This window comes from Gouania willdenowi, chromosome 20, assembly GCF_900634775.1.
Source record: "Gouania willdenowi chromosome 20, fGouWil2.1, whole genome shotgun sequence".
Classification (NCBI taxonomy): Eukaryota; Metazoa; Chordata; class Actinopteri; order Blenniiformes; family Gobiesocidae; genus Gouania; species Gouania willdenowi.
Genome location: NC_041063.1, coordinates 4,864,229 through 4,889,894, shown reverse-complemented (window position 1 = coordinate 4,889,894; position 25,666 = coordinate 4,864,229). Strand labels below are relative to the sequence as shown.

Below are 25,666 nucleotides of genomic sequence, written 5' to 3'. Positions count from 1 at the left end.
TGATTAGTACGTTAGCATGATTAGTACGTTAGCATGATTAGTACGTTAGCATGATTTGTACATTAGCATGATTAGTACGTTAGCATGATTAGTACATTAGCATGATTAGTATGTTAGTATGATTAGTACGTTAGCACGATTAGTACATTAGCATTAGTACGTTAGCATGATTAGTATGTTAGCATGATTAGTATGTTAGCATGATTAGTACATTAGCATTAGTACGTTAGCATGATTAGTACGTTACCATGATTAGTATGTTAGCATGATTAGTACGTTAGCATGATTAGTACGTTAGCATTAGTACGTTAGCATGATTAGTACGTTACCATGATTAGTATGTTAGCATGATTAGTACGTTAGCATGATTAGTACATTAGCATTAGTACATTAGCATGATTAGTACGTTAGCATGATTAGAATGTTAGCATTATTAGTACATTAGCATGATTAGTACGTTAGCATGATTAGTACGTTAGCATGATTAGTATGTTAGCATGATTAGTACAATAGCATTAATACGTTAGCATGATTAGTACGTCAGTATGATTAGTACGTTAGTATGATTAGTACGTTAGCATGATTAGTACGTTAGCATGATTAGTACGTTAGCATGATTAGTATGTTAACATGATTAGTACGTTAGCATGATTAGTACATTACCATTAGTACGTTAGCATGATTAGTATGTTAGCACAACTAGTATGTTAGCATGATTAGTACATTAGCATTAGTACGTTAGCATGATTAGTACGTTAGTATGATTAGTACGCTAGCATGATTAGTACGTTAGCATGATTAGTACGTTAGCATGATTAGTACGTTAGCATGATTAGTATGTTAGCATGATTAGTACGTTAGCATGATTAGCACATTAGCATTAGTACGTTAGCATGATTAGTATGTTAGTATGACATTTACAACATTGTCCTTAAAACGGTCTTGGTAGCAGTAGCCTCGTAGCCTAGTACAGTCAGCTGATTGCTTCATCCAATCAGATATTGGCTCTATATTTTAAAAGTAATAATTGTAAAAAATAAATTAAAAAAAGACAGTGGCTCTATAAACTCCGCCCCCCTTAAAACTTCAGGCCATAAGGAAAACTACATCCCTGATAGGAATATTAGGGATGAGATTCTGCCGGTTCTTGGTAAACGTCCTCAGTTCCTGGTGAGAATACTGTCGGTCCATTAGTGCCTTTAGTGTGTGACCTGGATGTTTGTGTTGCGCAGCCAGGAGACCCCGGGGCCCCCCATACATCATCCTCACATATTGACCAGCTTCCAACAAAGCAACATGGTTGACATTTGATTCATGGCTCCAGGTGCTTTTATGGAATTTGTAACAGTCAACATGAGATCACGGTGAAATGTCAGTGCCGTGATGGTTTAGGCCACTTCACTGATAACAAACAAACAAACAAACAAATAAATAAATGCATTCTCTATGTGTGTCATTGATCTATTTCATTTAGTCACAGGTCTACTGTGGTAAAAGGCAGTTAAAGCTCAAATTACATTCATTTTCACAGCGACAATATGACGATTATTGTGCAGCAGCTTTCCAACTGTGGCACAGTGGTTATGTACAGTGCCCCATATTATTGACCTATTTATAAAATGGGCCAATGACGAGTAACAAAGGAAATTCAAATTGACAAAATAATAATAACAAAGAGTTTTTGAACAGCAATTTTAAGAATAGATGTGGGCAACTGGTGGCCCGAGGCTACATGAAGATCTAATTTAGTCCGACCCACCAAAAGTAAAGGCAAAAATAAATCCAATCACACAAAATGATCACGCAAATGTATAAAATGACTCCAAAAAACACAAATTTACAAAGGGATAACAAAGACCCACAAATCCAAAACACACAAGGGATGACAAAACGACACAATTGACTCCACAAATGAAAAAGGGACTATAAATATAACAGTAACGACAACACAAACACACAAAACAACAAAAATACACAAAATGACCAAACACAAAAAACAAAATCACAGAAAAATATGCAAAATGACAACAAAAATATACAAAGGGATAACAGAAACAAACTAAAAATTGCAACAATAACACAAAAATATGACTCTCAAAAGCACTGACAAAAATACACAAATCATCTCCAAAAATGCAAAAGATGATTATAAAAATAACGTAACAGAAAAATACAGAGGACCACAACAAAAACACACAAAAAAACTTACACAAAATGACAGAAAAACACCAAACTCTTGGTTTTTGTCCATATTAATGCTTACTAAATGCTAACAACAATTTTGATACAGGTAACCAGTTGCAAGACTTACGTATACCAGAAACAAACCTAACAATTCAGCTTCTGAACTCAATTCTCAATTTGAGGGGGCGCTAGTGCACTAATCTGTTCATTTACAAGTAGAAGAAGACCCTCTGTCAGCCAAAAGACATTTATGTGTTCTGATTCAGTGCAAAGATTCAACTCTTTAACCTGGGTCTTTATGAAGTGAGCAGCTGTGTTTGGAGCTTCTGTGGATTTGATCTGTGAGATCACACACACGCACACGCACACGCACATGCACGCACGCACGCACGCACGCATGTTACAGAGCTGCAGGTGAAATAAATGCAAATAACATCTGCAGAAGGATTTTCAATGCGTGGTTCCTTTAACATTTCCTAATAATCCATCAGGTGATGTTTGCAGAATAAGCCAAATGTCAAAGAGATTGTAACAAATGCACATGGCCTTTTTTCCCTCCACATGCATTTATAAGCTTCAACAGTACAGGAAAAGCCTGAGTCATGATCTAACTAAAGAGGAAAAGCCCTTCTTATTTGAATATTTTACATTAAATGTTTTCAAATTGTCAATTTATACAGCTTTGCTGCAATGTATCTACTTTTGTCTAAATAATGCTTGTGAGACTAAAGGCCGAACTCATCAAGCTGTTGTTTTTTCTTTAATGCAGACATGGGCCACATGAGACCCTCGATATAACTTCATTTGTTCAGCCATCAAAGTAAATGCACAAAATGAAACCAAAAGAGCTAAAATGTAAATCAAAATTACACAAAATGACAATAAACAATAAAAAAATTACTAAAACTACAAAAAACACAGAAATGACTCAAAATATACACAAAATACTCAAGTAAAACACAAACACTACAATTAAACTACACAAAGTAACTCCAAGAGCCAAATGTTACAGAAAAACACAAACTGTCAACAAAATTACACAAAATGACTCCAAACGTAAACAAGATGACATAAAAATACATATAATGACACCATAATTAGACAAAATGACAAAAAATACACAAAATGACAGAAAAAATTAACAAAATGACAGAAAAATACAAAAAATGACTCCAAAAGTAGGCAAAATGACTAAAAATAACACAAAATGACAAAAACATTTAACAAAATGACAGAAAAATACACAAAATGTTATTTATTTATTATTAAGTAAATAAGCCAGAATTACCTAAATATACACATTTTTAAAAAATTATTTTCCTGTCATTTTGGACGTTTACTTTTGGGGGGGGGGGCATGTCTGCATAAAGTGACCAATGGGGCTGTAGTGTGTTTGGTCTGATGTGTGGTGTCAGCATGCAGGTCGGACAGTAAAATAATCCCTTTGCTAAAGCCTATTTAAATGTGGTCCAGGCATGCTGCACATACAGTAAAACTCAGCGGTAATCTGTTCCAGAGAAGCATGGCACATCTTCCCCCTCTCCTTCCCTCTATTCTCACTCTTCCACCCTTTTTTTCCAGAATGTGGCTATAATCATTTCTGAGGAACCTCTCACACTTCATTAAAACCATAATCAAGTTCATTACAATTTCCTAGGCGTTGAGGTAGCAAATGGCTTCCAATAAATCACCAGTATTGGTCCTGTGTGGCTGGCATGTGTAGGTTTATCTCCAGCTCTCAGGCAGAGGATGGAGAAAGGGTGGGGGAGGGGGGAGGAGAGGAGGAGAGGGTGTCTGGCCTTTAAATGACCTTCCAGCCTGTAGCGATGGACTGTTCTGTCATCAGAGGGACATCAGATCACTCACGAAAGTGATGAGTCACCAACAATCAACAGATGTGTCCCCACAGGGTTGATGTAAAGCTGCTGTAAACACTCCACGTTTCCATCTTAATAATGTTTAAAGCTGACAAACGTGAATTGATATTCATTCAGTGGCTTTAATGGTAAACTTTACATGTTTTCATGCTACACAGTATCAGAAAACATGTTGCAAACTGGTTCAAACAAGTTTAACACATTCACTCCTGTGATCAGTGTAAAAAGCCTCAATTTTAAGCATGTGACCCCCAAAATAAAGGTTGCAGAAAGCAGGGACCCCTTCTGTAGGTGGTTAAACACAGTCATGTGGAGACAGGGTCATCTATAAGTGGGAATAAAGGGGAGAGATTTTTGGGGTTCATCCATAAAGTCAGCAAAATGATGGTCTATTGTTCTATGAATCTGTGATAACCACATTTATTTATTCATCTGAATAATATCCACTGTTATCCAGGAACTTATATTATTATGTGCACAATAGTATATAGTCGTGTTAGAGATGTAAATCATTGTTTTAATCAGAAATAAAATAGGGTAAAAGTGACCACAAATGGTGGAAAAGGAAAATTGGTTAAAAGTTGCAAATAAGAGAAAAACTGATAAAAAGGGTTCAAAGTGTAAATAATGGCTTATAAATGGCAGAAATGGAGGGATTGGGGTAATTAATACATATAAAATACATATAAAATATGATGAAAAGAGGATAAAAGTGACAATAAAGGGTCAACATATGTAACATTATGTGGGAAAAGTGGTAGAATGGGTTTATAATAGGGGTGCACCGATTGGAATTTTCTGGCTGATCACCGATTTTTAAAAAGCCTGACCAATTCCGATTTTGGCCGATCCCGATTTCATTTTATTTTTTATAACCGACAGCAAACACCTTAAATATTCCAAGCTTATTTTATTGTAAAACATTGAACATTACCTGTGAAACAACACAAACATGTTGTTTTAACTGCACATGAGGTAGTTATCTCAAACATAAATTGAAAGCATTCTGTCCAAAATACTAAATTAGAACACTTCCTTTAGCCTTTCATAGCTTTAGCATTAGTTTGATTGCTAGCTTCAAATGCTCCACACTCAGTGGTGTGGTGGTTTATTAAATGGTGAATGAGGTAACGTTTTGTTTGCAGCTCCACCAGGACTTATTCTGCGTTACATGCATTCCTTTTCTCTCTTTTTGTGTATTACTGCCAAACTGCCGACATTGACCGTGCTCCAAGTGTTGTTGTTATCCCGTGTAGCGGAATCATGTGTGCACACATGACCTGGTGGGCGGGTCTGTCAATCATTTCACAGCAGAAGATGACAGTGGCTGATATTAAAACAAACTTTAAGACTTTTGCAGAGGTAGAAAAGATCAATTTCATATGAAAGGATCGGCCAATCGCAGCACCCCCAAAATCAGGGAGATCGGCGCCGATCAATTGGTGCATCCTTTTTATAAGAACCAAAAATGACTTGAAAGTGGAAAAAATGTGCAGAAAAGGCATTGAAATTTGATGGAGAAGTGTCAGAAATGGGAGTAATGTAGCAAAAATGCATTAAAAGGAGCAAAAATATGGCAAGAAAAGGTGATGAAAATAGGTTAAAATATGGCAAGTTTGGTGTAAAATACTCCGTTTCTTGAAGGCAACTGATGGCCCCCTTCCACGGTCTCTCGGCTCTAAATGGGGTCCTGACCCCTAGATTGAGAACCAAATGTGTCTTGCAGGAGAAAGTCAAAATGACACTAAAAGCATCAATCCTTGTGTAAATTACCAACTAATTCAGCTGTAATACTGTATATCTCAGTCCCTCCAAAGTCACAAATCCAATAACACTAAACCATATTTTTAGGATCTCAAACTTTCCCTGTCCTTCTATCAGTATTGCAGTCATTTCTAATTGCAAATTGAGAAATAAACGCTATATTTTTCTAAAATCCTTCACTATCTCACAATAATCTTACAAAATTCCCCAAAAAATTATAACAAATTGGTCACAAAGTCATGGCATTAAGCAGTAAACATCCTGCAGGGACTGATTGTGGATTCTTTTTCATTGGTGTTTGGCGGCTTCTTCTTCCGGTTAACGGACTGGGTATCGAAAATAGGAATAAAAAAATAAAATAATAATAATGATTCCAGGAGAATCGGAAAGTTAGTCCTGGGACGAGGGGTGTTGAAAAAAATCCATTCGGCGATATATCGCAATATTACATCGCGTGATTCTCAGATTGATTCAACATGCATCCATATCGATTTTTTATTTTAATTTTATTTTTTACCCTTATTTAACCAGGAAAGTCTTTTCCACTGCAGGAGACATTGTAACTACACAAAGAAGTGCTGAAACCTGGGCATGTTGACCAGCTTGTTTTTTCAATGAAATCTAAAAGAAAAGAACTAACTTTCTGCATTTATTTGTTGTTCTAATTATATACCTCAGTTAAGTTACACTAAAGTCAAAGTTGGTTAAAAAGCCACAGACAGATTCTATGTTATTTTCTTATTTGAAGTTGTTGGCACATGGCATGTTAAAGCCAATATTTTGAGTGTAAAATATGATAATAAAATATATTTCATACATAATGTTCTCATGAAGGCGTACACATTTACAGATTAGTTGTTTCTAAAGTCATATATATCAAAAAAAATTGCAATAAATACCTTATACTTTAATATTGAGATATATCGTATTGTATCGTGTTGTGACCTATGTATCGCCAGATGCCAGGTAATACACACCCCTACCCATGACCAATCGATGCCCATTGCCCAACCCTCCTGGCAACAGTTGGCCAGTTTTACTGTTTCTCTTTGTTGAAAATCACTGAACATCTGATTAAACTTCTAACAAACTCTCACGTGAGCGTAATTAGTGGAACATTGAACAAGGTACAACTATTCCACACTTTTATTCTGAATAATTTACTCCAGAGGTATGAATGGAATAGGTTTAATGGGGGTTTGGGGGCAATCTGCCCTCCCTACTAGAAGTGTGTGTCTGTGTGTGAGTAAGGTTGGTTCAGAGGTGTGATGGAGGTGAGGATGGAGAGGATGGATGGAGTGTAGCAGAGAGAGAGAGAGAGAGAAAGAGAAAACTCAGTGGAACAAAAGACCTTCAGGATTAATTAGGCGTCAGATTGGTTGCAGGGCACAGTGGGAGGGTGGGGGTGATGATGGGGGGGAACTTGTGAGAGGAAGTGATGGAGAGGGTGAGTTTAGCATTCTGGGAAGACCTCGTGTCCCCAGCCTTCATATTTCAAGCTGCCAGCCCGTGAGTGTAGCAGTAGCTGCTTAAAGTCTGATGCTAATGGATGGAGTCTCCATGTGTTTCCCACAGGGCGATAAGAGGGAAACACGCTGGTCCACATGCACCGTCATGTGTTTACATGGTTGATAATGTGCTTATGGACAGAAGGAAAACAGAAACATTCCTTGCTTTTTGCATTTCCTGTTGCTAAAACACAACGATGCGTTGACGGATGAATAAACGCCACTGAACTTTTTTTTTTTTTTAAATACCGTCAGCTCACCAGAACAAGGTTACATCACTGATTCGTGTCACAGGCATCACCTTAAAACTTGTCGTGCTAAACAGAAAAAAAAAAGTTGCTGAATAATACAATCTTCTTTTGTGGCCGTTTCCACGGCGACCTTTGACTGCACTCGCTCGGCTTTGATACAGGAAGTGCTGAAGTCAGACGAGAAGGTATTGTCACCAAGCACATCAAATAGGAGTGATTGTAAGGATCGACTCCATCACAGCGACACAGCGTACCAACTGCTTTTATACGACTCAGCAAGAACTTTACAACTAGATCAGCCTTTTGATTGGTTACAGCTTTGATAGATAATGTTAGAGGAACAAAAAGTACCGTGACTCGCAACAGGAATCCCCATCATAAGCATTAGCTTTGACCTTTTTCACTTTGAGATTAAAGAGGTTAAAGCCATCTTTCTCCTTTGTTAACAATGAGATGAAACACGGAGAACAACCGAACTCTCATAACTCTTCATTATGTTTCTATGACTCAGCAGGAGGCCACAGTGGAGATGTTCTGACCTGGTCATCCTGCCCTTCCAATCTGTCCCTAATAAAGAGAAAAAGACCTCTATCATTTCATCATTAAAGAACAGGTTCATGCCCAGTGATGTCTCTACTATAAGTTCTTCTACTTTTAACTCAATCCTTGCAAAAATGCAATATGTCTGATTCGAGGTCCATGTTATCAATATTCATGTCAGAACAATGTTTCTTAACCCTGCAGACTTCATCAGTGCATTCACTGAACCCTTAACAATATGAAAAATAACATAGGATTTCTTTAAAACGTTGGTTTACATATTGTTCAGACACAAATGTGAGCCTGAAACCATTTTAAATTCTTACAAATTCATTTTTTAAATAAAATATTGAACATTTCATGAAGATTTATCTTCTAATAAACTAGTTTTTCAGGTGCATTTATTTTGTGTAACACATTTTTACTGTGTGACGCCTTAGACTGACTCAACAAACCCAATGTTAAGAACTACTGACATAGAATAATGGTAAATGGAGTTGATTTTATATAGCGCTTTATCACCACACTGAAGCAGTCTCAAATCACTCTCACATTCACACACCAGTGGGACAGGACTGCCATGCAAGGCGCTAGTCGACCACTGGAAGCAACTTAGGGTTCAGTGTCTTGCCCGAGGACACTTCGACACATAGTCAGGTACTGGGATCAAACCCCCAACCTCTCGATCAGAAGACGACCCACTACCACCTGAGCCACCTGAGCATCAAAACAAGGAAAGAGTAAATGTTTGTGTTTTTCCAAAAAAATTGTATAGTTTTCTTTCTTTTTGTGTTTTTTTATTTTTCATTTAGTGTATTTTAGCTGTAATTTTGTAGATTTTTTGTTATTTTTTTGGATTCAATATCTCTCTCTCTTTTTTTTTTTTTTTTTTTTTTGCTATTTTGCATTTATCATTTTGTGCATTTCTGTGTTTTTTTTATATTCTCTCATATTCTCGGTTTGTTGTTATTTTGTGTTTTTTTTTTGGGAGTAATTTGTATATTTTACAATAATTTTGCATCTTTTGTCATTGTACATTTATGCACTTTGGCTGTTGTTTAGCAAATTCTGTCATTTCATGTGTTTTGTTGTTGTTTTGATTATTTTTGGAGTAATTTTGTGTATTTTTGGTGTCATTTTGAACATTGTTCTCTCATTTTGTGTATTTCTTTAGTCATCGTGTGTGTTGTGTGAGTAATTTTATGCATTTCTGTTCATTTTTGTGTATTTCAGTTGCATATTTTTCTATTGTTTTGCGTCTTTTTGTTTTTTTGTGTAAATTTGTGTCTTTTGGCTAACGTTTGGCATGTTCTGTTGTTGTTGCTTTGATTATTTTTGGAGTCATTTCTTGTATTTTTGGTGTCTTGTAGTACATAACTCTCATTTTGTGTATTTTTGTAGTCATCTTGTGTGTTATGCGAGTCATTTTTAGCATTTCTGTTGTCATATTGTGTTTTTGGAGTATTTTATTTGTATTTGTCGATTAGTCTTTTTTTGTTGTCATGAGTGGTTCTTTGTCATTTTGTGTATCTTTGCTGTTGTTTAGCATCTTCTGTGATTTTGTGTGTTTTGATTGGTTTTTGGGTCATTTTGTGCATTTTTGTTGTCAATTTGCATGTTTTTCTATCATTTTGCATCTTTTTCTCTTCCTGAGTCGGCTTTTTTGTGAATTTTGTTTTCTGTTATTTAGAATATTCTGTGTTTTGATGTTATTTTTGATTGTTTTTGTAGTCATTTTGTACATTATTCTCTCATCTTGTGTGTTTCTGTTGTCATTTTACATCATTTTCTATCACTTTGTGTATTTTTATTCCCATGATGTCTGTTTTTGCAGTAATTTTTTATTTCATTTTATGTCAGCATCTGCATATTTTCCACATTTATTCAGTTTCAACATCTGCTTACCATTACTTCTGCTGTGTAAGAGATGCTACGTTTTATTTCGGTTGCACACACTCATGCTAATCCTCTCAGATGATCCTGTGAGTCCAGTTCACTGTGTCTCCATGTGTAACTGTCACCATGGACAGTGATGCTCTAACACTCTGTGAAGCTGTTAATCAGCTCCTCTCAGATGTGCTCTTCTTCTTCACACCGTCTCGCTCTATCTTAGACGCCGTGGCCGGGGATCTCTAATTTGTTGTGGCAATATTAATTAATGATCAGCCTGTCACAGCTGTTTATATTGAGACAGATTAGAAGTGAGAGAGATTAGACAAAGAAAACAATCTGTGAGAGGCTGAGCCGCTGACAGGGGTCACCTTCACGTGCCTGAAATCATATTCAATTTGCTGCAGCGAAAGGCGGGGAAATGACTCCCCTTGACCAGTCTGCCTGTGTCTGTCTCTATCTGTGAGGCTTCACATTTACAGATAACTAAATCAAATCATCTCTGACTGCACCAAAACCCAAGGCTGAGACTCTGTGACATCCAATAATCTTAACATTGAGTTGAATTTCACCAGAAGGGATATGTTTAAAATGTTATCGTGCTTTTCCCTTTCTCACATTCCTTCCATTAACCATGATTTTCATTCAGCTCTGCCATTAAGTATATTTTCCTGTTCAAATAAGCCTTAATCTGAGGTGGTAGAGCGCGGGATCCTTAGACTGACTAAGAAAACCCCTGGTGATCGAGTGAACCAATGTTAAGAACCACTGATTAAGAAAAATTACTTATTTTGTAATTTTTTCTTTCATTTTGTATGTGTTCGTTGTTGCTTTGTGTGTTTTTTAAGTCGATTTTTGTTGTGATTTTGTAGATTTTTCCATCATTGCTTTTGGAGTCATTTTGTATATTTTGGCTGTTTAACATGTTCTGTCATTTTGTGTGTTTTGTTGTTGTTTTGATTGTTTTTGGAGGATTTTTTTTAGTATTTTGGTGTCATTTTGTACATTATTTTTTCATTTTTGTAGTAATCTTGTGTGTTGTGTGAGTAATTTTGTGCATTTCGTCTTTCATATTGTGTTTTTGGAGTCATTTTTGTGTATTTCTGTTGTCGTTTTCCATCATTTTCCATCATTTGGTGCATTTCTCTTGTCATAATGTGTTTTTGGAGTCAGTCATGTGCATTTTTGTTGTCGCTTTGCATGTTTTTCCATCATTTTGTGTCTTTTTGTTGTCATGAGTGGTTTTTTGTTGTTGTAATTGTGTGTATTTTTGCTGTTGTTAAGCATATTCTGTCATTTTGAGTGTTTTGTTGTTGTTTTGATCATTTTTTGAGTCATTTAGTGTCGTCTTGCATGCATATGACAGTGATGTTGTGCTGTCCTGTTATCATATTGTGTCATTTTTTTATATTTAGTTGAATTTCACCAGAAAGGAAACATTTAAAATGTTTTGCTTTTTACTTTCTTACATTAATCCTGGTTTGTATTCAGCTCTGCCATGAAGTGTATTTTCCTATTCAAATAAGCCTTAATCGGAGGTGGAATTCTCAACGCTGACCTCCACATGTGGACCTGCTGACTGTCTTTTTCCCCACACGTGCACACGCGCGCACACACGCACGCACGCACGCACGCACGCACGCACGCACACACACACACACACACACACACACACACACACACACACACACACACACACACACACACACACAGTGGTGGTGGTGGTGGCGGCCGCAGTGCGCAGTGATGGAGAGCAGCAGAGATTAAGTGGCCAATCAAGGCCTGAACAGCGGGGTAATCACTCCACTTGGTGGAATGGGTGTCAGGATTACTCCGCCACTCTCTCACTTCACCGCGTGAGATTTAATAGGGCAAAGACATTTAGCGCTAACAAGAGTGCGACACAAGTTTAAGGACAACTTCCAGCTGACTTATTAATACAAATGAGTCAGACGTTAACAGCTCGGACGGGATTTAATTTCCAGTTTGAGTTCAGAGAGCAAAACAACAACATTAGGAGGATGGACAACGTTATCTTTAGCAACGTTATGTTTCCACTTTTCTCATGAAGCCATATACAGATTATTCATCAACATTACTACAGAATAATGGTGGGACGACACACTGAGTTCATCATATGGAACAATAGACAATAATGAGCTCACAATAACAATATTATATACTTTTTAAATATTTCTTTAAAAGAAAAATTGCAGTTGGAGAAGTAACCATGCCATAGGAAAAAACAAAATAATAAACCATAACATCTGAAGTTAAGTAGATTATTTAGAAGAGGGTTTCTCAAATGGGGGTACGTGTACCCCTAGGCACTACAGGAGATACTTGGAGAGAGAGCAGAAAATTAACAAATAAAAGCATGAAAAGTATGGGGATATTAAAATGATAATCATAATAATGATGATGAAAATTATCTTGATAAGAACATGAACTGAAAATACAAAGGTCAGTCTTGGTCCCACACCAGGTGAGAGATGACAGGAAATTATAAAAAAATATATTCTTAAGACGCTAAACACTGTTTCAATTCACATATTTACCAAGTTAGATTCTTTAAAATATATGTAATCACTCATTTTATTCCATCATTATAGTTGTTTTTTCACAGTATTCTGCAGAAAAACGGGACAAACGGAATTCAGAAATAAGAGAACGCGTGATATTAAATTAGTATATGTCCGTGTTCATTTTACACACTAAATGCTACTTCTATCAGTTTACAGCAATGTTTCTGAAATGGGGGTAAGTGTACCCCTAGGGCTCAGCGATGGCACTACAGGGGGCACTTGAGACAGAAAGAGTGGAAAGTAGACAAATGAAAGCATTAAAAATGGGGGGTTTCATATTGTTTATTTTTAGTTAAAAATGATAATCATAATAATAATGATAGAAATGAGCTTGATAAGAACATAAACTGAAAATACAAAAGCTAGTCTTGGTCCCACATTAGGTGGGAGGTAACCAGAAATGATCAAAACTAGGGGTGAGCCGATCTTGATATTGGTCCGATATCAGCCAAAAAATGAATATCAGATTTTATCGGACCGCATCTAAAATATTTGATATAATATATTGTTTTTTTGGATTTATTTTTTCAATATCTTCTATTACATTTTTTTGTTTATTTTATTCAATCATAAAATATTCTTATTCTGAAAGGTTAATTATACAGTATGTAATCCATTAGTTTATAATAAATAAGTTTTTTTTTTAATAATCACTACAAAATAAGTAATAAAAGTTGTGCTGATGTCGTACCGGGTCGATATCGGCCAATAATCAAGGCTGTAATATTGGTATCGTATCGGAAGTGGAAAAGTTGTATCAGAACATCCCTAATAAAAACTATAGAAATAAATATATTCAAGTTTTTTTTAACCTTGGGGTCGTGACACCATGTTGGGTCGCCTAGAATTTAAATGGGGTCATGATCCAAAAAAGGTTGTGAACCACTGCACTAAACACTGTTTCGTGTAATTAAAATTCTGGTTCTACAGTAAACAATGCAAAACTGCATAATAGGTCCTTTTCTTTTTAAAAGTGCAACTGAAAATGTATTTTGTGCCTTAACAATTGGATTTTTTTTTTAAAAAAACAGTCAATGTACTGGATTTACATCCGATATTTGTTTCGACCAGCAGTGGTCGGTTGGCATGCAGCTATTCTAGTAGTGAAGAAGAGATGCTATGCTAGCAGACAGAGCTAATAGAAAAACGTGACTTTTACAGATATTCACCTAATATTACAGATATTCTTTCGGCGCTAAAGGGGTACGGAATCATTTATGAACATGTTTAAGAGTAGTAGGTGATTCCGCCCGCCGCCTACGCTTCTGGACGGATAAATTATCTTCAACATGACGAGTGTTGTTGTTTGTATCAGGCATTTTCTTCCACGCTACTTGCTTACAATGAGCTGACCAATCGTGGCAAGGTCAGGTCCAACGTCACTCTCTAGGTTGCCAGTTTGTAATTACAAACAAATGCATGGCTGGATAGATTACTGGAAATGTGCCCCACAGTTTTGATGTGCGCAATGCACAGCAGTACCAGTAACATGCAAGTTGGGTTCCCGGGTTGGGGGCCCTCTAGTGGCCAGGGGGCCCTAAGCAGCCATTTAGTCTGCGTATTGGCTCACGTCACGTGTGAGTGATGTAGTTCATACGAGAGAAGGATTAATAGGTAGCGCCCTCTGCTGATTAAAAAAGTACTGTTATTAAATTTCCAAGGTATCGATATGAACCGTGACACCTATGAATCAATTAATAACTGCCTTACGATTAATCTTTACATCCCTAGACAGCAGTCATATTGCAAAATATCAAAAACATATCAGATTTAGGAGCACAAATGAATGTGGCCTGGCTTGATGAATTCAGATTGGATACAGGTCTCATGGGTCTTCCTCGTGCTTCCTGGGCTGAAACACACAACTTGGCAACACTACCATGGTGTTTGTGCTCAGGCTGCAGCTGGTACTGGTAGCCACACCCACATCACACTCCACATCTGCAGTGTAGTCAACAACTGCCCATGCAATCAGTGCAGGGAGACTGGGTCACATGTGGCAGCAGAAAAATTTTAGTCACCAAACACGTTCAATCCATCACTACAGGATGCTTATCTATGGATAAATATGTTAATCATACACAGATTTTTGTCCTTTCATTCAATTCATACACACTGGGAGGAAAATACTCAAATGTAGGTTTTCTATTTGTTTTAGAACAATTTCTTTGTGTTCTTCTTGTTACGTTTGGACCAAGCCTAAAAGAAGAAGCCCTTTTTAACACAAACTCCAGCAAACAGTTAAATCAGCGGGACTATTAACTGCAGATTTCCTTCAGATAAAATTGTGCAGCTGCAATGACGTTTTAATTGCCTGTCAAATGCCAACCAATCCAGTCGCTGCGTCTTTTAGGCTCTCCAATTTCCTCGAGTTTCACACAAACTAGTTCCCGTGCACTGATTGCTATTTACATATTTGGGTAAATGAGCTGGGGATTGGTCTCAGTGGCTTGTTTGTCGATTTGCTCCTTGATTTTCTATTTCCTTTGGGCCACAAATTGAGTTAATGTTTGCAGACACTGCGGTGTCACACACGGGGACACAACACTCGCAATTCTCTGCAAACATACGGACGGTTAAAGCAAACATCCTGATTCAGGCTGTAATGTAGATTATTATCATGTGTCCGCTGCACAAGGACAATATTTATTTCAAAAGACAAACTTCTATGAACAAACAAGTAACACCAGGATAGAGGGTTTAAAGACCCAGATCAGACGTGACAAACTCTGAAATGTGTTCTGCTTTAAAGGGGCAGTATTATATATTAAAAAATCCCTTTGTCATGGTTTTGCTACAGTGATATTCATCCCTTTAGCCTCATTCAGAAGGACAAAGTTGAAAAAGTCCTGTTTCCTCCCTCCCTTGTTATTCTACATTTTGTAAAAAGTCAGCTCCAAAAGGGACAGTTGGATTTTTCTTACATTATGACATCACATGGCAGAAACTCCTCCTCCTGACAATCCTGGCTCCTCCTACCCTATAAGAATGTGAGCTCCTTCCTCCTAAACTACCTCACAGGCAAACAAACATTGCGGTTTAATATAGAATATATATAACACTTTATTGTCATATATGTAAAGCTACAGACACAAAATGTGTTCTCTGCATTTAAACCCCTCCCTGAGGAGCAGTGGGCAGCCATGCTGTAGCGCTCAGGGAGCAGTTCCACTTTTAGTACCTGTTATATCGCTTCATATCGCCTTTGACATTATCTGACGCGTTTGGGACCCAATGCGACGCAGTGGTTGGACAGAACAGATGATTATCACCTTATATGGACTATTCATGTTGTTAGAAGAGTAGGAGAAGAAAGTGACTTAGCAGCTAAACACCCCGGCGAGTGTTTGAAACAGAAGACTAACCCCGCTGCTGCAACACACACACTGAAATGCCAATTTCCACTTGTGGGACGAATAAAGGATATCTCATCTCACACGCCCTGAAAAAGAGTTTGTCTGACTGACAATAGCCGCTTAAATAGCCATGTGTTTTACTGTAATGTGCAGTTTTTTGTCTGAAAACAATAACAAGAGTGTGTGGATAGCAAAAGAAAATTGCTTTGGTAATAAAGCTGGGGCGTAGAGTCAGCGTCTATAGACACGCCCACTCATGCATATGCATGAAGGCCCAAAAACAGCCTGTTTTTAGAAAAGTCATGAAATTGACTTTTCAGAGGACTAAAACTCTGGAAAACATGCGAGTTTGGGAAAATAAACCTCAAATACTACGTTGTTGGGATTCTTAGAACAAATGGAGATGAGTGAAAAATAGCATGATACTGGACCTTTAAATAAAACCCAGCATGATTCAATTTCTTTATCAGTGCTGCTCCTAATCTCTCATCCATTCCTCTTCTTTAGCTGCTATTTTCTTTCCTTCTTAATTACTTGTTAGAATGTGCTTGGATGTTCTCTGCACACCTGCTGGTTTGGTCATTACAGGCCCCCGTAGGAGGACGAGAGGCTGCCAAAAACTCTCAGCACTTGAACAGCAGCTTTGGACAAGGTTTCACTCACCTGGGGTAAATTAGGACAACTCTTCCTGCTGGCTTTGAGGCCTGTTCTCCCTTCAGGGGCCGTCCTGATGTTAAAGAGGGTCTGGAGGGCGCACTGCGCCGCGTGCATCTTGGCCAGCTTCTTGCTTCGACCGGAGCCCTCGAATATCCGGCCATCCACACGCACCGCCATGACGAAGCTGCGCAGCCGCCGTCCCTCTGCGCGCTCGGACAGGCAGGCGTAGCGCAGGCCAGGCCGGAGTTCATTCAGCAAAGCAATGGGGCTCTTCCTGGGTTCGTGCTCTGGAGCGATGCCCCCCAGCCTCTGCTGGGCTTGGACCATCAGGTCCAGTGTGTGGCGAAGTAAGCGTCCGTGTCTCAGCAGCTCGCTCGACAGCAGCTCACTCTCAGTCTCGGAGAAGTCGTCGGAGCAGGGTGACGACTCAAACTGCTTAAAAAGAGTGTCAGGAAAGTCCGCCTGGTCTGAGGTAAAGTCAGCAGAAGGGTTGGAGATGTTTCCCATGGCGAGGTGGGCCTGAGGAGCGTTAGGGAACTGGATGAAGGATTTGAGGGCCAGTTCTGCGGCTCTCATCTTAGCTTTCTTCTTCGTTGGTCCTGTGCCCTCAAAGGTCAACCCATTTACTTCCACCGCGATGGAGAAAACAGGCGCATGCACAGGCCCAGTCTGGGACACCATACGGTACTGTAGGCCTGGCCGGAGCTCGTTCAGCTGCACTAGGGCATTCTTTGGGGATTCCGACCATGACAGTTTCTTGTAGATCAGACGAAGCTGACACAGGTGGCCGTTGTTGTCTTCCTCGAGGGGACGCTTCCTTTTCAGACCAGAGCTCCCACTTTTTGGGGACTCGGAGCAGAAAAGTGTTTGGCACTCTCCGGATCCAATGGAGCGATCCTCTAAGTTCCCGATGTTACGGTTTTCCTTCACCTCTGCGCTGCTGGTGCCTGCGTTAAAAACACAAATAAAGAGTGATGAGAAACACTTCAAACCAAAAGCAATCATTACGATGCAAGGCTAATGTATGTCACGCCTGAACAAAAGGAATCAGGGAAATCTCTCGAGGCAGATTGAGCCACTTGATTCACAATAAAATGATAATGAACACATTTACAGTAATCTCACTGGGGTGAGGCCACTTCACACCACGGGGCTGGCTCTATTATATTACAAGAACAAATCCTCTAAAATTGAGATTTAATCTCTAAAACCATGCTGTTTGTCTAAAAATCTGTTCTGTGCTTTCAGGATTGGGAAACATTGGTCCCTGTGGCCAATGTAAAGCAGCAATCCTATTTGTAAGGGGGAGAGGGGATGGCTTAGTGAGCCACACATTCCAAGAAAGGATGAGAAATGAATGTGGGCCACTTTATTTCACACTCCTAACCTCCGTGAAAGCAAATTCCCAACAGCTATGACAAGCTCTACAAACATGCTTACATGGAACTGGCTGCTTATTGCATTTCTGATTGCAAATTAACAGAAAAACCATTGGCAAAATCAGAAGCTTCAGGCGGTTTGTACCTGGACATAGTATGGTAGTCATATGCAGAGTTTTACTACTTTTAGAGATTATACATAATATAATGTATGTAATACATTATATAATATAATATAATAATATAATATAATGTATGTAATACATTATATGTAATGTAATGTTTGTTTGTGTGTTTTAGTCTCACAAAAAATATTCAAATATATAACAAGAGTGAAACAGGCAGAAGCCAAAATGCTTATGTGCCCAACATTCAAGTTAACTTTTCCAATAATACACATAAAATAAATGCATTCAGCAAGTACATTTGAGTTGCCTGTCTTCAAATAATGCAAAAAAAATATACACACACTTTCTTTTATATACAACATTTAGCAAAACCTTTAATCTTGCTTTTGGTAAAATAAACATAAATTAATTTCTTAGGCTGTATTTACTGGTCTGTAGTGAGAAGTATTTTTGAACGCCTTCTGGAAAAGTATTTATTTTTGCTTTGGACATTATCTGTTATTTTATAATAAACAATATCTTTAAATATCGTAATTTTAGATTTAACAAATAATGGATGTGTGTGGTCATAGTAACCTACTTTGTTTATCAATCGTATGGCCTTTTTTTTTTGCAATAAAACAATATAATTTAGTATGGTCTTAAAAGTGGTTCCCAGAGTTCTACACAGTATGTTATATACAATGAATTCTAAACAAGGAATAATAATTAATTAAATCTTTTATTTTGCATAACACACCAAGTATTTTTGAGATTTTTGTCTTTATATAATTTATGTTACCTCCAAGATAATTTAGAGTCAATTATGAAAACCAATAACTTATTATCAAAGACAAGCTCAATTTTATCTCCTTTTAATTCAAGTTTTATTTATTTAAATACCTCATTTTTGGTTCCAAAAATCATAAATGTAGTTTTTGCATATCAAACCAGCTTTTAAGCACTGTAATTTGTTTTTCTATTTTTACCAAATGTTCATTAAAACTGCCAACATAAAACAATTAAAGAGGTTTGATACATCACAAAGATCATTAATAAAAATTGTAAATAATTTAGGACTTAATATACAAATATTTTAAGTAGGCTTAAGTAGGCACGATCAGGATTTTTGGGCCGATGACCGATCAGTTAGTTTAAAAAAAAGGATCACCGATCCGATCATATGAATTCAGTTTGGTTTTTTAGGTACGGACCAAACTCCTTTGGTACTACCAGATACGGATTCACGTAAAATCAAACGGTACCATGTTTCTGGACCTAAACGCAGCCTTTTGACTGTGAGGGAGTGGAAGAGTAGAAGAATTGATCCATGCAGGACTTGAACATAACATTTGTTGTTAGAGTGTGTGTGTGTGGCCCTATAACTGTGAATGAATGCCCTGGTCGCTCGATCATGTGTGGAATGAGGGAGTCTCTGTGACCGGAGCAGATCTGTTATAAGCTGTATGCCGTTTTTAGTGAATGGCAAAATAAACGTTGAGGCTGTTGAATTAAACCAGAGTCCCATGTCATACTCAAAGACTGCTGTGAAGCAACTACAAGAGATGGAGATAAAGCTGTGGAGGCAGACCACACTGGAACTACGTGACGTCTCCATCAGCATTAGCATTAGCATTAGCACTTGCTCTTGCTTATAGTTCGTATTCACATGTGCACAGCGGAGGTGGGGCGCACACGCACGCGCACTTCTGTGTCAACCACCGCCCTGTCCAGTATGAAAGCAAAAGTAAATGGGATGCATCGCTCCGCTATAGGACTCTCCTGTTTAACATGTATAATAAACAAAAAAACAAAACAAACATGAACATTACAGCTGATCACATTAATTGCATAAAATGCTAAATATCGGCCAATCCAAAAAAGCCGATCAGACCAGTGTAAAGCCTAATTTTAAGTGCCATAACACAGTGACTGTACAAAATATATATGAATTCATTTGTTGTTCTTTTAAAAATACAAGTTATTTTTTGGCGTTCTTTTGTTGCACAATTCTTCTTCACAATGTAAATAGTGAAGCGACACTGCCCCCAGCAGCTCATGCATTGGTACTGCAGCAAAAAGGAGGCAGAAAGCGGCGACTGGCCTGATTTTATCATTATTTTACATGATTAATCAAAAAACACGGTTCAGGCTCACAGACCTAAAAAAGTAATTAGAAATCAGGGTAGAGACACTTTGTAAATAGTTACATTTTACTTTTATACAACAGTTTTACTGTGTTTTAGATTAAATGCTGGGATTCATTAGATTTTTCAATGTCTAAAGAAGATTTTGAGACCACTTTAGATAGAATATATGGATTCAGTAAGACATGGCATTGCTTTAAATATAAGAAGTGCTGGTTTGTTTGTCACCATTTTTTTTTTTTCAAGTTTGACAAAATAATTTGAGAATGTTTGTTGTGATGGTTGTGTCTTAGAAAGGTTTCTATGGTTATAAACGGAAGAGTCTAAGCTTTATATATGACACATATATACATGTAATATGCAACTTTATTTGAGGAGCATTTAATCCCTTAAGAGCGTGAATGAGTGAGAACATGTATTTTGACCTGTAGTCGTATAAGTCAATGCAAATTTTTGGAATCAACATTACAGTATGATAATAGGTACTTATTTTAACAAAAAGCTACATTAAAAAATCATGTTCCTACTGGTCGTGTCGCACACACAAACACACATACAGAGTTAATGTTCCATGCAGGAGAGAAGGCTTACTTAAACTGTCCTCATCTTCAGTGCTGCTGGTCCAAGGGCTTATGTACTTGAAGGGAGCGATCAATGTCGACAACATACCCACTTTCTCTGGAAAACAGACAAGAGACACTCAGAGTCAACGAGAGGGCAGCAGCGGAAATGCTTCGCTCGTTTTATTGATCAAAAAAGCCGCAGATCATTGTTCGCACTACAACACGGGGACAGGGACGGAGCACATGTGTGTAGGAGGCGGCAAGCACACACACACAAACACGCACGCACGCAAATGTTTATTGAATAGTATGACATTTTTTAAATATTCCAGTAGCCTTTGCTTTTCATAAAAAGCACAACAAATATATTATATATTATATTATATTAGCCCTTAAAATAAAACAAAACATGCATTCCAAGAAAAAAAGCTAAAGTGCATTAAAGGGGAGGTATGACAAAAAAAAAAATCACTGTATAATGGTTTTGCTACAGTGATGTACATCCTTTAGCCTCATTCAGAGGATCAAAGTGTAAAAAGTTCTGTTTCCTCCCTCCCTTATTATTACACATTATGTAAAAAGTCAGCTTTAAACAGGACAGTGACGTCACCTAACAAGCCTCCTAGAATGCGAGCTCCTCCCTCTCCAACTATCTAACAGCTAAAACAACACTGTGGTTTAATATAGAATATATATTTTACTTTATTACCATATATGTAAATACAAACTGTACTACTGGACGCCCAAACTGCACTACTTTTTCTGCTGCCGATCATGTTGTCAGTCCCTGCTTGGAGCCACGGAACTATTGTTTACACACACCCGCTGTTAGCACTACGTGCTAATGCTACACCAGTCTATGTAGCAAGACCCGGTGTAGTGTAAGGAGGAAACGATGGAGATGTTTACGGATTTGTGGCTCACAGCGCTAACAACGGACTCGGTTGTGGAAATGGACAGTTCACGCGGTGACGGACGGAAAGCGGTAAGGAGAGAGTCTGGTTGTATTTGTGTGTGAAAAGGAGGAGCTGCTGTTGCTGCTGCAGCAACGCGTACACACTTTTCCGACCCTAAATCACTGCACGTTGTTTGATTGCGTCATTGCATCACACGCTACTATTTTGCCTTGCTTTTAACTCACAAAACCGAAGGCCTAATGTTGCATTTTTTGCAATATTCGGCCGAATATATTCGGTGGCCGAATATTCGGTGCATCCCTACCAAACACCCATAATATGACAATTAAAACACACAAAATGTATAAAAAGATGGAAAAAAATTAACAAACTCCCTTAAAAAAACATAAAATGACATAAACATACACAAAGAGACAACAGAACAAAACAAAAATGACCCAAATAAAGTGCAAAATAACAGGGAAAATACACTAAAGGACAAAATAACACACAAAAATGGATCCATAAATCCCAAACAACATAAATATACAAAATGTCTTAAAAATGCTAATTTGACAACATAAATGCACAAAATACATAAAAAGACAACAGAAATTCTTAAATATTACTCCAAAAAACAAAACAAAAAAACAAACAAAATGACAAATAAATACAAAAAAAGGCAACGAAGACACAAAAATTACCTTAATGACAAGACACAAAATAAAGTACAATAATAATAGTCAAAAAACACACAAACTGTTTGCTCTTTCAAGTAATAATGCTCATTAATCTAAATGCTGACCCTCGGATCAGATACAATCACATCGTGATTCTCCTCGCTGTAATAAAAGTTGACGATCTTTCATTCATTTTCTTTATTTCTTTCATGAAAATGCATAGTTGTACAATATGGTTCACATTTTCAGTGTTTTATACATTTCAATGATCAGAAAGGAGCAGATAGAAGAATAATATTCTTATATTTATCTGCCCCTTTTTATATCAAAGATAATATTAGATAATCACTGTTCCCTCCACCATCACCTGAACTCCAACATACTTTATTAATTTAAGCATTTTTTACAATGAACACATCCAATCAAAATAAATTAAAAAAATATACAAATGGCTCTTTTTTTGTAAAAGAAATAAAGGCATTATGTTGCTGTGATATGTATTAATTACCCCATATTTCTACACAATAATTTAAATAAGGTAAAATAATTCAGCAATATAACATTCTCATTGTATTATACGGTAAACTGTATTTAACCTTTTTCAAAATAAACACGCTTTTAGATTCCTTACTCTTTACATGCAGTATATGAGCTTTCCATTTCAACTTTTCATCTAAGATGACCCCTAGAAATCTTATTTCAGACATCTTCTCAATTTTCAGACACCTATCATTTTACACCATGTCTCTTCAACATCTCGAGCAGAGATGTTGAAGAAACATGGTGTAAAACGATAGGTAGGTATAGCAAGTGGATCAGTGTATGAGTGAGCGCACTCTATGGAGTTTCATTTATTATAGATCTGCCTCAGGTTGTGTCCTTTTAGAATATTTTCACATATAATGCAAGTTTAGGTAAATGCAATAGATTTTTATCAAACCTTCCATCAGTCTATGAGGGGATAGCCTTAATTTTTGTTATACCAATCAATATCCTTAACTCAGTGCTTGGATATTATTGTGAGTGACTTAGAAAACACAGTTTACATGTGGTGCAATAATAAAAAATAATAGGCGTGTGGAAAAAAATTGATGCAATTCTCGGATCGAGTCAAAATGCATCTATATGGATTTTATTTTAATTAAAAAAACAAAAAAAAACTTTGTACCTTTATTTAAGCAGGAAAGTGTTTTCCACTGCAGGAGACATTGCAACAAACAAAAGCGCTGAAACCTGGGCATGTTGACCAGCTTGTGTTTTTTTCAATAATATCTAAAAAGAAAGAACCAACTTTCTGCATTTATTTATTGTTCTAGTCATATACCTCAGTTAACTTGCACTAAAGTTAAAGTTGGTTAATAAGCCACAGACAGATTGTATGTTATTTTTCTATTTTAAAATGTTGGCACATGGCATGTTAAAGCCAATGTTTTGAGTGTAAAATATGCCAATAAAATATATTTCATCCATATTGTTCTCATGAAGGTGTACAAATATACAGATTAGTTGTTTCTTAAAACATATATTTAAAAATTTTTGCAATAATCACCTTATACTTTAATATCGGGATGCATCGTATCATATTGTGACCTATGTATCGGAACATGAATCGTATCGCCATATGCCAGGTAATAAACACCCCTATTAAATTTGTTCTTCTTTTCCTTTAAAAAGATATAAAACCATCCGTTCTAAGCATTTCTAGCCACAGCGTGGATGCTCGGACTCATCTGTGTTATTCGTGGCTCTCTCTAACTCCATGCTTGATGTAATTATGTGTCTTTATACGAGCTTCTGTTTATTATTCTAAATGTGCCAAGATTTCCAATTTGAGTAAACAGAGCGCTAAAGAGCAGTAATTTAGCGGCCTGTGTAAACACATCTACGGCCGTGTTTCCCTCCTGTAAACGAGTCTTCAGCGGCTTTAAAAACAATATGGACTGATTTGAAAGAGGTGTGTGTAATGACCCTGTGGGTCAGGGGACTCGTTTAGGGCCAGATTGCTGCTTGTGTGGAGCTTCAGCCTGTAATTAGGTCAGAATGCAAATGGCGTGCATTGTGATGTTAGCCCCCGCGAGGACTGACTAGCTCAGCCTCAGCTCCAGCCCCAGCCTCAGCTCCAGCGCCAGCTCCAGCTCTAGTTCTAGCCAGGGTGTTTAGAGTTTAACCATGTGTGTCAGAGTGTCTCATCCAGCCACTGTAGGGGTGTAGGGGTGTAGGTGTATAGGGGTGTAGGTGTATAGAGGTGTAGGTGTGTAGGGGTGTAGTGATGTAGGTGTGTAGTGGTGTAGGTGTGTAGGGGTGTAGGTGTGTAAGGGTGTAGTGATGTACTGATGTAGGTGTGTAGTGGTGTATGGATGTAGGTGTGTAGTGGTGTAGATGTGTAGTGATGTAGGGGGTGCAGGGATGTAGTGGTGTAGGTGTGAAGTGATGTAGGTGTGTAGTGATGCAGGGGTGTAGTGGTAGAGGGGTGTAGTGGTGTAGGTGTGTAGTGGTGTAAGTGTGTAGGGGTGTAGTGGTGTAGTTGTGCAGGTGTGTAGTGATGTAGGTGTGTAGTGGTGGAGGTGTGTAGTGATGTAGGTGTGTAGTGGTGTAGGAGTGTAGGTGTGTAGTGATGTAGGGGTGTAGGTGTGTAGGGGTGTAGGTGTGTAAGGGTGTAGGTGTGTAGGGGTGTAGTGGTGTAGGTGTGTAGGGGTGTAGGTGTGTAGTGATGTAGGTGTGTAGTGGTGTAGGTGTGTAAGGGTGTAGGTGTGTAGGTGTGTAGTGATGTAGGGGTGTAGGTGTGTAGTGGTGTAGGGGTGTAGGTGTGTAGGTGTGTAGTGATGTAGGTGTGTAGTGATGTAGGTGTGTACGGGTGTAGGTGTGTAGGTGTGCAGGGTTGTAGTGGTGTAGGTGTGTAGTGATGTAGGTGTGTAGTGATGTAGGGGTGTAGTGGTGTAGGTGTGTAGGGGTGTAGTGATGTAGTGGTGTAGGTGTGCAGGGGTGTAGTGATGTAGGTGTGTAGTGATGTAAGGGTGTAGGTGTGTAGTGGTGTTGGTGTGTAGGGGTGTAGTAGTGTAGGTGTGTAGTGATGGAGTGGTGTAGGTGTGTAGTGGTGTAGGTGTCTAGTGATGTAGGTGTGTAGTGGTGTAGGGGTGTAGTGATGTAGGTGTGTAGTGGTGTAGGGGTGTAGGTGTGTAGTGATGTAGGTGTGTAGTGGTGTAGGTGTGTCGTGATGTAGGAGTGTAGTGATGTAGGTGTGTAGTGGTGTAGGTGTGTAGTGGTGTAGGTGTGTCGTGATGT

The 25,666-nt window shown here is 37.9% G+C and overlaps 1 protein-coding gene across 1 annotated transcript in view; it reads right to left on the bottom strand.

Moving 5' to 3' along the window:
* adarb2 (adenosine deaminase RNA specific B2 (inactive)) overlaps window positions 1–25,666 on the bottom strand; it is a 314,585-nt gene that overhangs the window by 94,541 nt on the left and 194,378 nt on the right. The window contains 2 exon segments of the mRNA XM_028434799.1: window positions 16,619–17,559; window positions 20,837–20,923. Coding sequence (XP_028290600.1) covers window positions 16,619–17,559; window positions 20,837–20,923 — 1,028 coding nt within the window.